This window comes from Ylistrum balloti, unplaced genomic scaffold, assembly GCF_031769215.1.
Source record: "Ylistrum balloti isolate Yb309-2 unplaced genomic scaffold, AGI_CSIRO_Ybal_v1 Utg370762, whole genome shotgun sequence".
NCBI classification, from domain to species: Eukaryota; Metazoa; Mollusca; class Bivalvia; order Pectinida; family Pectinidae; genus Ylistrum; species Ylistrum balloti.
The window spans coordinates 211616-228581 of NW_026782447.1; the positions used below are offsets into that span (position 1 = coordinate 211616).

At 39.8% G+C, this 16966-nt stretch overlaps 1 protein-coding gene across 1 annotated transcript; it reads right to left on the minus strand.

Annotated features, from left to right (window-relative positions):
* Positions 1–15186: 15186 nt before the first annotated feature.
* LOC132558157 (collagen alpha-2(I) chain-like) lies at positions 15187–16932 on the minus strand. Its single transcript, XM_060222689.1, has one exon. It carries the CDS (start codon positions 16930–16932, stop codon positions 15187–15189), a length of 1746 nt encoding a protein of 581 aa, XP_060078672.1.
* Positions 16933–16966: the final 34 nt, after the last annotated feature.

Consider the following 16966-nt stretch of genomic DNA (forward strand, 5'->3'; position numbering starts at 1 on the left):
ATGTACACTGTATACAGCACCTGCTTGAATCATCCCTGCCTATATACATAAAGAGGTTCAGCTGAGTCCATGCTGACTTTGAAAAATTATCTGAAACACAAAGGTATAGTTAAACTTCAAAACAATTTTTTGTTTATCAACAATGTGGCAACTGTCTTTATTTTTTGTAATCATTTTAAAGTTATTTTATTTTCAGTTGTTTTGATTTTAAGAATGGCAATGCAGAATAAAAATGTATCAGTGTAGCTCCAGCTTGTGTTTGGCCAATTTGGCCATTAACAGTTATATTGATGAATACATGTACATGGTATGGTATAAGTGCTTTTGTTTATTACTTTCTTGTTTTTGGATGAAACTGCAGGTGATCAATATTTTTATCCAGTGTTTGTATACTTCAAGGGAATGACATTCATTTGTAGATATTTGCCATCGTAAGGCAATGAAGTTTGTTACATGTGATGAAAGGTTCACGGAGCTATCTGGAAGAGAATATTGATTTAAAAATATTTGCATTGAAATCCACCATTATGTAAATTGAATCCTGGTACAAATTATCTCCCCTTTGCCATTGTTTGACATATTACATCACTAAATGCCATGGAAACTGGAGTCATCACATAATGATTGAAAATGTCACTTGTACTGTACTCTGGTCTTCATAAAAATTGAAAAATGTGTGGACGATATTTGTGACTTTCTGCTCTGAAGCTGCTCATCACACTGAAAATTTGAAAGCTTCTAACAACAAGTTTTCTTATATGGGATTGACATCTGAGAAGTTTAGTATGTAGATTGATTGTGATTTGTATAAATGTGACTGATATTAAAGTAAAGGATGATGGTGAAATACTGTAGAGTTATGTCCTCTTAATTATCTGTAGGATTTGAAGCAGTATTAGATATATGACTTTTGTTAACATTTTTATCTTTGTTGCATATTCTACAAATATTTTTAAAGGACCACAGCGTTAATAGTGCAATTTTTAATTTGATAATTAGAGCATGTTGTTGTATGTATTATACCTAGCTAGTTGTACCATTGTCTGTAAAATCACTATGCAAGCCACTTAATGTGAACATATTGTTATATTTTCTTACTGTTGAGTATAATAACTACATATGTAAAAACCTTAATCTCCTTGACTGTTTGGTGAAGGGATATGTTTTGGGTTGCGTACAAGCTTTCTTGAACTGAAACATTTTTTGAAATGTTTTATAAACTTAAAAATTTTGTTTCATTTTGCTATCAGATTATTTTCAACACTTACTGGAACAGTGTAAACCTTTACAAACAAAAGGTTGAAAGGTTAACAGGTATGGCAATAATTTTAGATGACACTGTGTTATTATTATTGCATTTTCCAAAACTAAAACTAGAAATCTACAAACAATATGAATGTGGCTATTATGAACCTACTGACTCTGTTCATACCACAATGTGGTCCTGCCTTCATATCTATAACACCAAGTGTTGTTGTGTCTGATCCACTGGACTACTCCAGTGTGGGATCATTGTTATTTAGTGATTACACCTGTTTAGATACTGTATACATGGTAATGTGACAGCGGTAGGTCACAGAAAAATAACACGATGGATTTGTTATTATTGTCATGTTCAGTAGTTAATGATATGTATGATAACATATTGTGACTTGTAAAACAATACCCAATGTTACAGGTCAATCCGATAGTGTACTGACCTCCAGTAATAGTGCCTTACATGTAATGAATAAAGTGCCTTAAGTGTTGACATAACTAATTATTCAATGTATGCTCACTTTTGATGTCGCATTCCCTAACACCATCTGAGTGGTATGTGCAGATATGTTTCAGGCTCAAGTAATTTTACGGACCACCAGTACTACCTTACTATTTATATTATTATGATTCAGAAAAGATTACTTGGGCTGTTTGTTTGATATTAAGAGGAATGTTACATTAACTGGTTATCTAATGTGAACATGAAAGTGACATTGACTTGTCATGTGATATTTACGGGAAGGTGACAATAACTGATCATGAAATATTAACAGGACAGTGACATAGACTAGTCATGTGGTATAATCAGGAATATGTTGTTCCCTGGCATTGTGATGTAAACTGGAATATGACATCAGCTGGTTATATGATATTAACAGGAATGTGGCATGAACTGATACCATGATATAAAGAAGAATATGATATTGACTGGTCTGTGGGCCATGTAGATGACCAAGATATACATATCATCACAGAAATAACAACAGTCACTTTATAATGGTACCAAGTAATACAATAGGTCTATGAGATTATATGGAAACAATAGCTGTGATTATAATTCTCATTCTCTTTTTTTGTCCATTTTTCTAAATATTCATCAGGCTTTGTTGTTGAGACTAGTAATATTTCTAATATTGAACACAAGGACTTGAGACCAAAAGTATTTCTAATATTGAACACAAGGACTTGAGACCAAAAGTATTTCTAATATTGAACACAAGGACTTGAGACCAAAAGTATTTCTAATATTGAACACAAGGACTTGAGACCAAAAGTATTTCTAATATTGAATACAAGGACTTGAGACCAAAAGTATTTCTAATATTGAACACAAGGACTTGAGACCAAAAGTATTTCTAATATTGAATACAAGGACTTGACACCAAAAGCATTTCTAATATTGAACACAAGGACTTGAGACCAGTAATATTTCTAATATTGAACATAAGGACTTGAGACCAAAAGTTTTTCTAATATTGAACACAAGGACTTGCGACCAAAAGTATTTCTAATATTGAACACAAGGACTTGAGACTAGTAATATTTCTAATATTGAACACAAGGACTTGAGACCAAAAGTATTTCTAATATTGAATACAAGGACTTGACACCAAAAGCATTTCTAATATTGAACACAAGGACTTGAGACTAGTAATATTTCTAATATTGAACACAAGGACTTGAGACCAAAAGTATTTCTAATATTGAACACAAGGACTTGACACCAAAAGTATTTCTAATATTGAACACAAGGACTTGACACCAAAAGTATTTCTAGTATTGAACACAAGGACTTGAGACCAAAAGTATTTCTAATATTGAACACAAGGACTTGAGACTAGTAATATTTCTAATATTGAACACAAGGACTTGAGACTAGTAATATTTCTGATATTGAACACAAGGACTTGAGACCAAAAGTATTTCTAATATTGAACACAAGGACTTGACACCAAAAGTATTTCTAATATTGAACACAAGGACTTGACACCAAAAGTATTTCTAATATTGAACACAAGGACTTGAGACCAGTAATATTTCTATTATTGAACATAAGGACTTGAGACCAAAAGTATTTCTAATAGTGAACACAAGGACTTGAGACTAGTAATATTTAGTTATCAATAAACATGGTCACTGAGTTATATTTTTTAATAAGTGTGTAAACATGGTCACTGACAGCTTGTTTCAGTTATCAATAAACATGGTCACATCAATTGTGATCTTCACTATCAATAAACATGTCACTTCTTTATTCAAGTCATGATATTTTACCAATAACTGTTATCAATAAACATTCACTGACACCTTGTCACTGACACCTTGTACCCTTCAGTTATCAATAAACATAGTCACTGACACCTTGTACCCTTCAATTATCAATAAACATGGTCACTGACACCTTGTATCCCTCAGTTATCAATAAACATAGTCACTGACACCTTGTACCCCCCAGTCATCAATAAACATGGTCACTGACACCTTGTACCCTTCAGTTATCAATAAACATGGTCACTGACACCTTGTACCCTTCAGTTATCAATAAACATGGTCACTGACACCTTGTATCCCTCAGTTATCAATAAACATGGTCACTGACACCTTGTACCGCTCAGTTATCAATAAACATGGTCACTGACACCTTGTATCCCTCAGTTATCAATAAACATGGTCACTGACACCTTGTATCCCTCAGTTATCAATAAACATGGTCACTGACACCTTGTACCCTTCAGTTATCAATAAACATGGTCACTGACACCTTGTACCCTTCAGTTATTAATAAAAATGGTCACTGACACCTTGTACCCTTCAGTTATCAATAAAATTAGTCACTGACACCTTGTACCGCACAGTTGTCAATAAACACGGTCACTGACACCTTGTACCCCCTCAGTTGTCAATAAACATGGTCACTGACACCTTGTACCCTTCAGTTATCAATAAACATGATCACTGACACCTTGTACCCTTCAGTTATCAATAAACATGGTCACTGACACCTTGTACCCTTCAGTTATCAATAAACATGGTCACTGACACCTTGTACCCTTCAGTTATCAATAAACATGGTCACTGACACCTTGTATCCTTCAGTTATCAATAAACATGGTCACTGACACCTTGTACCCCTCAGTTATCAATAAACATGGTCACTGACACCTTGTACCCTTCAGTTATCAATAAACATGGTCACTGCCACCTTGTACCCCCCAGTTATCAATAAACATGGTCACTGACACCTTGTACCCTTCATTTATCAATAAACATAGTCACTGACACCTTGTACCCTTCAGTTATCAATAAACATGGTCACTGACACCTTGTACCCTTCAGTTATCAATAAACATGGTCACTGACACCTTCAGTTATCAATAAACATGGTCACTGACACCTTGTACCCTTCAGTTATCAATAAACATGGTCAATGACACCTTGTACCCTTCAGTTATCAATAAACATGGTCACTGACACCTTGTATCCTTCAATTATCAATAAACATGGTCACTGACACCTTGTACCCTTCAGTTATCAATAAACATGGTCACTGACACCTTGTACCCTTCAGTTATCAATAAACATGGTCACTGACACCTTGTACCCTTCAGTTATCAATAAACATGGTCACTGACACCTTGTACCTTTCAGTTATCAATAAACATGGTCACTGACACCTTGTACCCCCCAGTCATCAATAAACATAGTCACTGAAACCTTGTACCCTTCAATTATCAATAAACATGGTCAATAACACCTTGTACCGCTCAGTTATTAATAAACATGCTCACTGCCACCTTGTACCCCCCAGTTATCAATAAACATGGTCACTGACACCTTGTACCCTTCAGTTATCAATAAACATGGTCACTGACACCTTGTACCCTTCAGTTATCAATAAACATGGTCACTGACACCTTGTACCCTTCAGTTATCAATAAACATAGTCACTGACATCTTGTATACCTTTGTTATCAATAAACATGGTCACTGACCTCTTGTACCCTTCAGTTATCTATAAACATGGTCACTGACACCTTGTACCCTTCAGTTATCAATAAACATGGTCACTGACACCTTGTACCCCTCAGTTATCAATAAACATGGTCACTGACACCTTGTCAGTTATCAATAAACATGGTCACTGACACGTTTTACCCTTCAATAAACATGGTCACTGACACCTTGTATCCCTCAGTTATCAATAAACATGGTCACTGACACCTCAGTTATCAATAAACATGGTCACTGACACCTTGTACCCTTCAGTTATCAATAAACATGGTCACTGACACCTTGTACCCTTCAGTTATCAATAAACATGGTCACTGACACCAATAAACATGTCACTGACACCCTTCAGTTATCAATAAACATGGTCACTGACACCTTGTACCCCTCAGTTATCAATAAACATGGTCACTGACACCTTGTATCCTTCAGTTATCAATAAACATGGTCACTGACACCTTGTACCGCTCAGTTATCAATAAACATGGTCACTGACACCTTGTACCTTCAGTTATCAATAAACATAATCACTGACACCTTGTACCCTTCAATTATCAATAAACATGGTCACTGACACCTTGTACCGCTCCAGTTATCAATAAACATGGTCACTGACACCTTGTACCCTTCTGTTAATCAATGAAACATGGTCACTGACACCTTGTACCCTTCAGTTATCAATAAACATGGTCACTGACACCTTGTACCGATCAGTTATCAATAAACATGGTCACTGACACCTTGTACCCTTCAGTTATCAATAAACATGGTCACTGACACCTTGTACCCCTTGTCAGTTATCAATAAACATGGTCACTGACACCTTGTACCCTTCAGTTATCAATAAACATGGTCACTGACACCTTGTACCCTTCAGTTATCAATAAACATGGTCACTGACACCTTGTATCCTTCAATTATCAATAAACATGGTCACTGACACCTTGTACCCTTCAGTTATCAATAAACATGGTCACTGACACCTTGTACCCCCCAGTCATCAATAAACATGGTCACTGACACCTTGTACCCCCCAGTTATCAATAAACATGGTCACTGACACCTTGTACCCTTCAGTTATCAATAAACATGGTCACTGACACCTTGTACCGCACAGTTATCAATAAACATGGTCACTGACACCTTGTACCCCCCAGTCATCAATAAACATGGTCACTGACACCTTGTACCCTTCAGTTATCAATAAACATGGTCACTGACACCTTGTACCCCCCAGTCATCAATAAACATAGTCACTGACACCTTGTACCGCTCAGTTATCAATAAACATGGTCACTGACACCTTGTACCGCTCAGTTATCAATAAACATGGTCACTGACACCTTTTACCCTTCAGTTATCAATAAGCATGGTCACTGACACCTTGTATCCTTCAGTGATCAATAAACAGGGTCATTGACACCTTGTATCCTTCAATAATCAATAAACATGGTCACTGACACCTTGTACCCTTCAGTTATCAATAAACATGGTCACTGACACCTTGTACCCTTCAGTTACCTTGTATCAAACATGGTCACTGACACCTCAGTCATGAATAAACATGGTCACTGACACCTTGTACCCTTCAGTTATCAATAAACATGGTCACTGACACCTTGTACCCTTCAGTTATCAATAAACATAGTCACTGACACCTTGTACCGCACAGTTTTCAATAAACATGGTCACTGACACCTTGTACCCTTCAGTTATCAATAAACATGGTCACTGACACCTTGTGCTCTTCAGTTATCAATAAACATGGTCACTGACACCTTGTACCCCCAGTCAACAATAAACATGGTCACTGACACCTTGTACCGCTCAGTTATCAATAAACATGGTCACTGACACCTTGTACCATTCAGTTATCAATAAACATGGTCACTGACACCTTGTATCCTTCAGTTATCAATAAACATGGTCACTGACACCTTGTACCCTTCAGTTATCAATAAACATAGTCACTGACACCTTGTACTGCACAGTTTTCAATAAACATGGTCACTGACACCTTGTACCCCCCAGTCATCAATAAACATGGTCACTGGCACATTGTACTGCTCAGTCATCAATAAACATGGTCACTGACACCTTGTACCCTTCAGTTATCAATAAATATGGTCACTGACACCTTGTTTCCCCCAGTCATCAATAAACATGGTCACTGACACCTTGTATCATTCAGTTATCAATAAACATGGTCACTGACACCTTGTACCCTTCAGTTATCAATAAACATGGTCACTGACACCTTGTATACCTCTGTTATCAATAAACATGGTCTCTGAAACCTTGAACCCTTCAGTTATCAATAAACATGGTCACCGACACCTTGTACCCTTCAGTTATCAATAAACATGGTCACTGACACCTTGTACCCTTCAGTTATCAATAAACATGGTCACTGACACCTTGTACCCTTCAGTTATCAATAAACATGGTCACTGACACCTTGTATCCCTCAGTTATCAATAAACATGGTCACTGACACCTTGTACCCTTCAGTTATCAATAAACATGGTCACTGACACCTTGTACCCTTCAGTTATCAATAAACATGGTCACTGACACCTTGTACCCTTCAGTTATCAATAAACATAGTCACTGACACCTTGTACCCTTCAGTTATCAATAAACATGGTCAATGACACCTTGTACCCTTCAGTTATCAATAAACATGGTCACTGACACCTTGTATCCTGACACCTTGTATCCTTCAATTATCAATAAACATGGTCACTGACACCTTGTACCCTTCAGTTATCAATAAACATGGTCACTGACACCTTGTACCCCCCAGTCATCAATAAACATGGTCACTGACACCTTGTATACCTCTGTTATCAATAAACATGGTCACTGACACATTGTACCCTTCAGTTATCAATAAACATGGTCACTGACACCTTGTACCCTTCAGTTATCAATAAACATGGTCACTGACACCTTGTACCGCTCAGTTATCAATAAACATGGTCACTGACACCTTGTACCCCTCAGTTATCAATAAACATGGTCACTGACACCTTGTACCCCTCAGTTATCAATAAACATGGTCACTGACACCTTGTACCCTTCAGTTATCAATAAACATAGTCACTGACACCTTGTACCCTTCAATTATCAATAAACATGGTCACTGACACCTTGTACCCTTCAGTTATCAATAAACATGGTCACTGACACCTTGTACCCTTCAGTTATCAATAAACATGGTCACTGACACCTTGTAACCTCTGTTATCAATAAACATGGTCACTGACACCTTGAACCCTTCAGTTATCAATAAACATGGTCACTGACACCTTGTACCCTTCAGTTATCAATAAACATGGTCACTGACACCTTGTACCCCCAGTCAACAATAAACATGGTCACTGACACCTTGTGCTCTTCAGTTATCAATAAACATGGTCACTGACACCTTGTACTACTCAGTTATCAATAAACATGGTCATCAGTTATCAATAAACATGGTCACTGACACCTTGTATCCCTCAGTTATCAATAAACATAATCACTGAAACCTTGTATCCCTCAGTTATCAATAAACATGGTAACTGATACCTTGTACCCTTCAGTTATCAATAAACATGGTCACTGACACCTTGTACCTTTCAGTTATCAATAAACATGGTCACTGACACCTTGTATCCCTCAGTTATCAATAAACATGGTCACTGACACCTTGTACCCTTCAGTTATCAATAAACATGGTCACTGACACCTTGTATCCCTCAGTTATCAATAAACATGGTCACTGACACCTTGTACCCCCCAGTTATCAATAAACATGGTCACTGACACCTTGTACCCTTCAGTTATCAATAAACATGGTCACTGACACCTTGTACCCTTCAGTTATCAATAAACATGGTCACTGACACCTTGTACCCTTCAGTTATCAATAAACATGGTCACTGACACCTTGTACCCTTCAGTTATCAATAAACATGGTCACTGACACCTTGTACCCTTCAGTTATCAATAAACATGGTCACTGACACCTTGTACCCCCCAGTCATCAATAAACATGGTCACTGACACCTTGTACCCCCCAGTGATCAATAAACATGGTCACTGACACCTTGTACCCTTCAGTTATCAATAAAAATGGTCACTGACACCTTCTACCCTTCAGTTATCAATAAACATGGTCACTGACATCTTGTACCCTTCAGTTATCTATAAACATGGTCACTGACACCTTGTACCCTTCAGTTATCAATAAACATGGTCACTGACACCTTGTACTACTCAGTTATCAATAAACATGGTCACTGACACCTTGTACCCCTCAGTTATCAATAAACATGGTCACTGACACCTTGTACCCTTCAGTTATCAATAAACATGGTCACTGACACCTTGTACCCTTCAGTTATCAATAAACATGGTCACTGACACCTTGTACCCTTCAGTTATCAATAAACATGGTCACTGACACCTTGTACCCCTCAGTTATCAATAAACATGGTCACTGACACCTTGTACCCTTCAGTTATCAATAAACATGATCACTGACACCTTGTACCCCCCAGTCATCAATAAACATAGTCACTGACATCTTGTACCCTTCAGTTATCAATAAACTTGGTCACTGACACCTTGTACCCCCCAGTCATGAATAAACATGGTCACTGACATCTTGTACCCCCTCAGTTATCAATAAACATGCTCACTGACACCTGGTATAAACATGCTCACTGCCACCATGTACCCCCCAGTTATCAATAAACATGGTCACTGACACCTTGTACCCTTCAGTTATCAATAAACATAGTCACTGACACCTTGTACCCTTCAATTATCAATAAACATGGTCACTGACACCTTGTACCCTTCAGTTATCAATAAACATGGTCACTGACACCTTGTACCCTTCAGTTATCAATAAACATGGTCAATGACACCTTGTACCCTTCAGTTATCAATAAACATGGTCACTGACACCTTGTATCCTTCAGTTATCAATAAACATGGTCACTGACACCTTGTATCCCTCAGTTATCAATAAACATGGTCACTGACACCTTGTATCCCTCAGTTATCAATAAACATGGTCACTGACACCTTGTACCCTTCAGTTATCAATAAACATGGTCACTGACACCTTGTACCCCCAGTTATCAATAAACATGGTCACTGACACCTTGTACCCTTCAGTTATCAATAAAAATGGTCACTGACACCTTCTACCCTTCAGTTATCAATAAACATGGTCACTGACACCTTGTACCCCCCAGTTATCAATAAACATGGTCACTGACACCTTGTATACCTCTGTTAACAATGAAAATGGTCACTGACACCTTCTACCCTTCAGTTATCAATAAACATGGTCATTGAAACCTTGTACCCCCCAGTCATCAATAAACATGGTCACTGACACCTTGTACCCTTCAGTTATCAATAAACATGGTCACTGACACCTTGTACCCTTCAGTTATCAATAAACATGGTCACTGACACCTTGTACCCTTCAGTTATCAATAAACATAGTCACTGACACCTTGTACCCTTCAATTATCAATAAACATGGTCACTGACACCTTGTACCCTTCAATTATCAATAAACATGGTCACTGACACCTTGTATCCCTCAGTTATCAATAAACATGCTCACTGACACCTGGTATCATTCAGTTATTAATAAACATGCTCACTGCCACCTTGTACCCCCCAGTTATCAATAAACATGGTCACTGACACCTTGTACCCTTCAGTTATCAATAAACATGGTCACTGACACCTTGTATCCCTCAGTTATCAATAAACATGGTCACTGACATCTTGTACTGTACAGTTTTCAATAAACATGGTCACTGACACCTTGTACCGCTCAGTTATCAATAAACATGGTCACTGACACCTTGTACCCTTCAGTTATCAATAAACATGGTCACTGACACCTTGTATACCTCTGTTATCAATAAACATGGTCTCTGAAACCTTGTACCCCTTCAGTCATCAATAAACATGGTCACTGACACCTTGTTCTCTTCAGTTATCAATAAACATGGTCACTGACACCTTGTACCCTTCAGTTATCAATAAACATGGTCACTGACACCTTGTACCGCTCAGTTATCAATAAACATGGTCACTGACACCTTGTATCCCTCAGTTATCAATAAACATGGTCACTGAAACCTTGTACCCCCCAGCCATCAATAAACATGGTCACTGACACCTTGTACCCCCATTCATCAATAAACATGGTCACTGACATCTTGTACCCTTCAGTATCAATAAACATGGTCACTGACACCTTGTATCCCTCAGTTATCAATAAACATGGTCACTGACACCTTGTACCGCTCAGTTATCAATAAACATGGTCACTGACACCTTGTATCCCTCAGTTATCAATAAACATGGTCACTGACACCTTGTACCCTTCAGTTATCAATAAACATAGTCACTGACACCTTGTACCGCACAGTCATCAATAAACATGGTCACTGACACCTTGTACCCCTCAGTTATCAATAAACATGGTCACTGACTCCTTGTATCCCTCAGTTATCAATAAACATGGTCACTGACATATTGTATCCCTCAGTTTTCAATAAACTTGGTCACTGACACCTTTTACCCTTCAGTTATCAATAAACATGGTCATTGACACCTTGTACTACTCAGTTATCAATAAACATGGTCACTGACACCTTGTACCCTTCAGTTATCAATAAACATGGTCACTGACACCTTGTATCCCTCAGTTATCAATAAACATAATCACTGACACCTTCAGTTATCAATAAACATGGTCACTGACACCTCTTCAGTTATCAATAAACATGGTCACTGACACCTTGTACCGCTCAGTTATCAATAAACATGGTCACTGACACCTTGTACCCCTCAGTTATCAATAAACATGATCACTGACACTTTGTATCCTTCAGTTATCAATAAACATAGTCACTGACACCTTGTACCGCACTGTTTTCAATAAACATGGTCACTGACACCTTGTACCGCTCAGTTATCAATAAGCATGGTCACTGACACCTTGTATTCCTCAGTGATCAATAAACATGGTCACTGACACCTTGTACCCTTCAGTTATCAATAAACATAGTCACTGACACCTTGTATCCCTCAGTTATCAATAAACATGGTCACTGACATCTTGTATCCCTCAGTTATCAATAAACATGGTCACTGACACCTTTTACCCTTCAGTTATCAATAAGCATGGTCACTGACACCTTGTATCCTTCAGTGATCAATAAACAGGGTCATTGACACCTTGTACCGCTCAGTTATCAATAAACATGGTCACTGACACCTTGTACCCCTCAGTTATCAATAAACATGGTCACTGACACCTTGTACCCTTCAGTTATCAATAAACATGGTCACTGACACCTTGTACCCCCATTCATCAATAAACATGGTCACTGACACCTTGTAACCCTTCAATTATCAATAAACATGGTCACTGAAACCTTGTACCCCCCAGCCATCAATAAACATGGTCACTGACACCTTGTACCCCCATTCATCAATAAACATGGTCACTGACACCTTGTACCGCTCAGTTATCAATAAACATGGTCACTGACACCTTGTATCCCTCAGTTATCAATAAACATGGTCACTGACACCTTGTACCCTTCAGTTATCAATAAACATGGTCACTGACACCTTGTACCCTTCAGTTATCAATAAACATGGTCACTGACACCTTGTACCCCTCAGTTATCAATAATAGCAAACAGGGCCTGGTTGTTCAAAGACTGACAAGCGATAACCAGCGGTGACTGAACATTTTCAAATGTGATTGGATTCGTTATTTATCATTTATCGCTGTAGATTTGTTGAGACAGGTTAAACTGATAGACTTTGAGTTTCAATTTTGCCTTAAACGCTCTTGTTCCTGAAGTTTCAAAGATGGATTTATTTCAATAATGACAGAAAAGACCCAGTGCTGTGATAGACAAATGAAAATAACACATTTCTGTCGAGTGTCCCGACTAGGAATCGAACCCACGTCGCCGGCGTGATACTCGACTGGCTAAACAGATGATGAAGCATGCTCCGTCAGCTGCGTGACAGAAACCATTTTTCAACACTATGTATACTGACCAATCAGCTGAGTGACAGAAACACTACTGAACACTGTACATTGACCAATCAGCTGAGTGACAGAACCCGTACTTAACACTGTACACTGACCAATCAGCTGAGTGACAGAACCCGTACTTAACACTTTACACTGACCCGTCAGCTGAGTGACACAACCCGTACTTAACACTTTACACGGACCCGTCAGCTGAGTGACACAACCCGTATTTAACACTTTACACCGACCCGTCAGCTTAGTGACACAACCCGTACTTAACAATTTACACCGACACGTCAGCTGAGTGACACAACCCATACTTAGCACTTGTACACTGACCAAGTCACAACTACTGTCCGCTGAGTAATAGAGGCCGCATTTAAACACTGTTCACCGATTCTTAGCACTAACAGACCCATCAGGTGAGTGACAGAAACCGTATTCAACACTGACCGACCCGTCAGCTGAGTGACAGAAACCGTATTTAACACTGACCGACCCGTCAACCAAGTGACAGAAACCGAATTCAACACTGACCGACCCGTCACCTGAGTGACAGAAACCGAATTCTACACTGATCGATCCGTTAGCTGAGTGACAGAAACCGTATTCAACACTGACTGACCCGTCAGCTGAGTGACAGAAACCGTATTCAACACTGACCGACCCGTCAACTGAGTGACAGAAACCGTATTTAACACTAACATACCTGTCAGCTGAGTGACAGAAACCGTATTCAACACTGACCGACCCGTCAGGTGAGTGACAGAAACCGAATTCAACACTGACTGACCCATCAACTGAGTGACAGAAACCGTATTTAACACTAACCTACCTGTCAGCTGAGTGACAGAAACCGTATTCAACACTGACCGACCCGTCAACTGAGTGACAGAAACTATATTTAACACTAACCGACCCGTCAGCTGTATGGAGATCCCTTCATATTACGATACTAATGCAACATAATGTGATATTTTTCTATATTGACACAAAATACAGAAACATGGCTTGGACAATAAAAGTGGATTTTATTTGATAAGAGTAAAATCTCGATAAGATATAACATTATAATCCCCGGTGTTAACATCAAAATGAATTCACAGTAAATCTGATATCATTATAATCCCCAGTGTTAACATTAAAATGAATTCACAGTAAAACTGATATCATTATAATCCCCGGTGTTAACATTAAAATGAATTCACAGTAAAACTGATATCATTATAATCCCCAGTGTTAACATCAAAATGAATTCACAGTAAAACTGATATCATTATAATTCCCAGTGTTAACATTAAAATGAATTCACAGTAAAACTGATATCATTATAATCCCCAGTGTTAACATTAAAATGAATTCACAGTAAAACTGATATCATTATAATCCCCGGTGTCAACATCAGAATGAATTCAAAGTAAAATTGATATCATTATAATCCCCAGTGTCAACATCAGAATGAATTCAAAGTAAAATTGATATCATTATAATCCCCAGTGTTAACATTAAAATGAATTCACAGTAAAAATGATATCATTATAATACCCGGTGTTAACATTAAAATGAATTCACAGTAAAACTGATATCATTATAATACCCGGTGTTAACATCAAAATGAATTCACAGTTCAAATTCTATCATTATACTTCCCTCAATATAAATTCACAGTAAAATTGATCATTATAAACCCTGGTGTCCCATCAGTGCTCTCAAATCTGGAATCATGCCCAGGGAGCCGTAAGGATTCGCCAGAATTCATGCCCAGCCGACCATCAGGATCACCAGAAATCATGTCCAGCCGACCATTAGTACCGCCAGAAATTATGTCTAACCCACCATCAGGCCCGCCAGGAAACCACGTCTAGCCGACCATGAGGACCGTCAGAAATCATGTCCAGCCGACCATCAGGATCACCAGAAATCATGTCCAGCCGACCATCAGGACCGCCAGGAAAAATGTCCAACCGACCATCAGGACCGCCAGCAATCATGTCCAGCCGACCATCAGGACCGCCAGGAAAAATGTCCAGCCGACCATCAGGACCGTCAGAAATCATGTCCAACCGACCATGAGGACCGTCAGAAATCATGTCCAGCCGACCATGAGGACCGTCAGAAATCATGTCCAACCGACCATCAGGACCGCCAGGAAAAATGTCCAACCGACCATCAGGACCGCCAGAAATCATGTCCAGCCGACCATCAGGACCGCCAGGAAAAATGTCCAGCCGACCATCAGGACCGTCAGAAATCATGTCCAACCGACCATGAGGACCGTCAGAAATCATGTCCAGCCGACCATCAGGACCGCCAGAAATCATGTCCAACCGACCATCAGGACCGCCAGGAAAAATGTCCAACCGACCATCAGGACCGCCAGAAATCATGTCCAGCCGACCATCAGGACCGCCAGGAAAAATGTCCAGCCGACCATCAGGACCGCCAGAAATCATGTCCAACCGACCATGAGGATCACCAGAAATCATGTCCAGCCGACCATCAGGACCGCCAGGAAAAATGTCCAACCGACCATCAGGACCGTCAGAAATCATGTCCAGCCGACCATCAGGATCACCAGAAATCATGTCCAGCCGACCATCAGGACCGCCAGGAAAAATGTCCAGCCGACCATCAGGACCGTCAGAAATCATGTCCAGCCGACCATCAGGATCACCAGAAATCATGTCCAGCCGACCATCAGGACCGCCAGGAAAAATGTCCAACCGACCATGAGGACCGCCAGAAATTATGTCCAACCGACCATGAGGACCGTCAGAAATCATGTCCAGCCGACCATTAGGACCGCCAGGAAAAATGTCCAACCGACCATCAGGACCGTCAGAAATCATGTCCAACCGACCATGAGGACCGTCAGAAATTATGTCCAGCCGACCATCAGGATCACCAGAAATCATGTCCAACCGACCATCAGGACCGCCAGAAATCATGTCCAGCCGACCATCAGGACCGCCAGGAAAAATGTCCAGCCGACCATCAGGACCGCCAGAAATCATGTCCAACCGACCATGAGGACCGTCAGAAATCATGTCCAGCCGACCATCAGGATCACCAGAAATCATGTCCAGCCGACCATCAGGACCGCCAGGAAAAATGTCCAACCGACCATCAGGACCGCCAGCAAACATGTCTAGCCGACCATCAGGACCGCCAGAAATCATGTCCAGCCGACCATCAGGATCACCAGAAATCATGTCCAGCCGACCATCAGGACCGCCAGGAAAAATGTCCAACCGACCATCAGGACCGCCAGCAAACATGTCTAGCCGACCATCAGGACCGCCAGAAATCATGTCCAGCCGACCATCAGGACCGCCAGAAATCATGTCCAATCGACCATGAGAATCGTCAGAAATTATGTCCAACCGACCATGAGGACCGTCAGAAATTATGTCCAACCGACCATCAGGACCGCCAGGAAAAATGTCCAACCGACCATCAGGACCGCCAGAAATCATGTCCAACCGACCATGAGGACCGTCAGAAATCATGTCCAACCGAATATGAGCACCATCAGGACCATCAGCAAACATGTCCAGCCTATCATCAGGACCGCCAGAAATCATTCAAGCGGGTCATCATGTCTTGTCGGAAATGCTG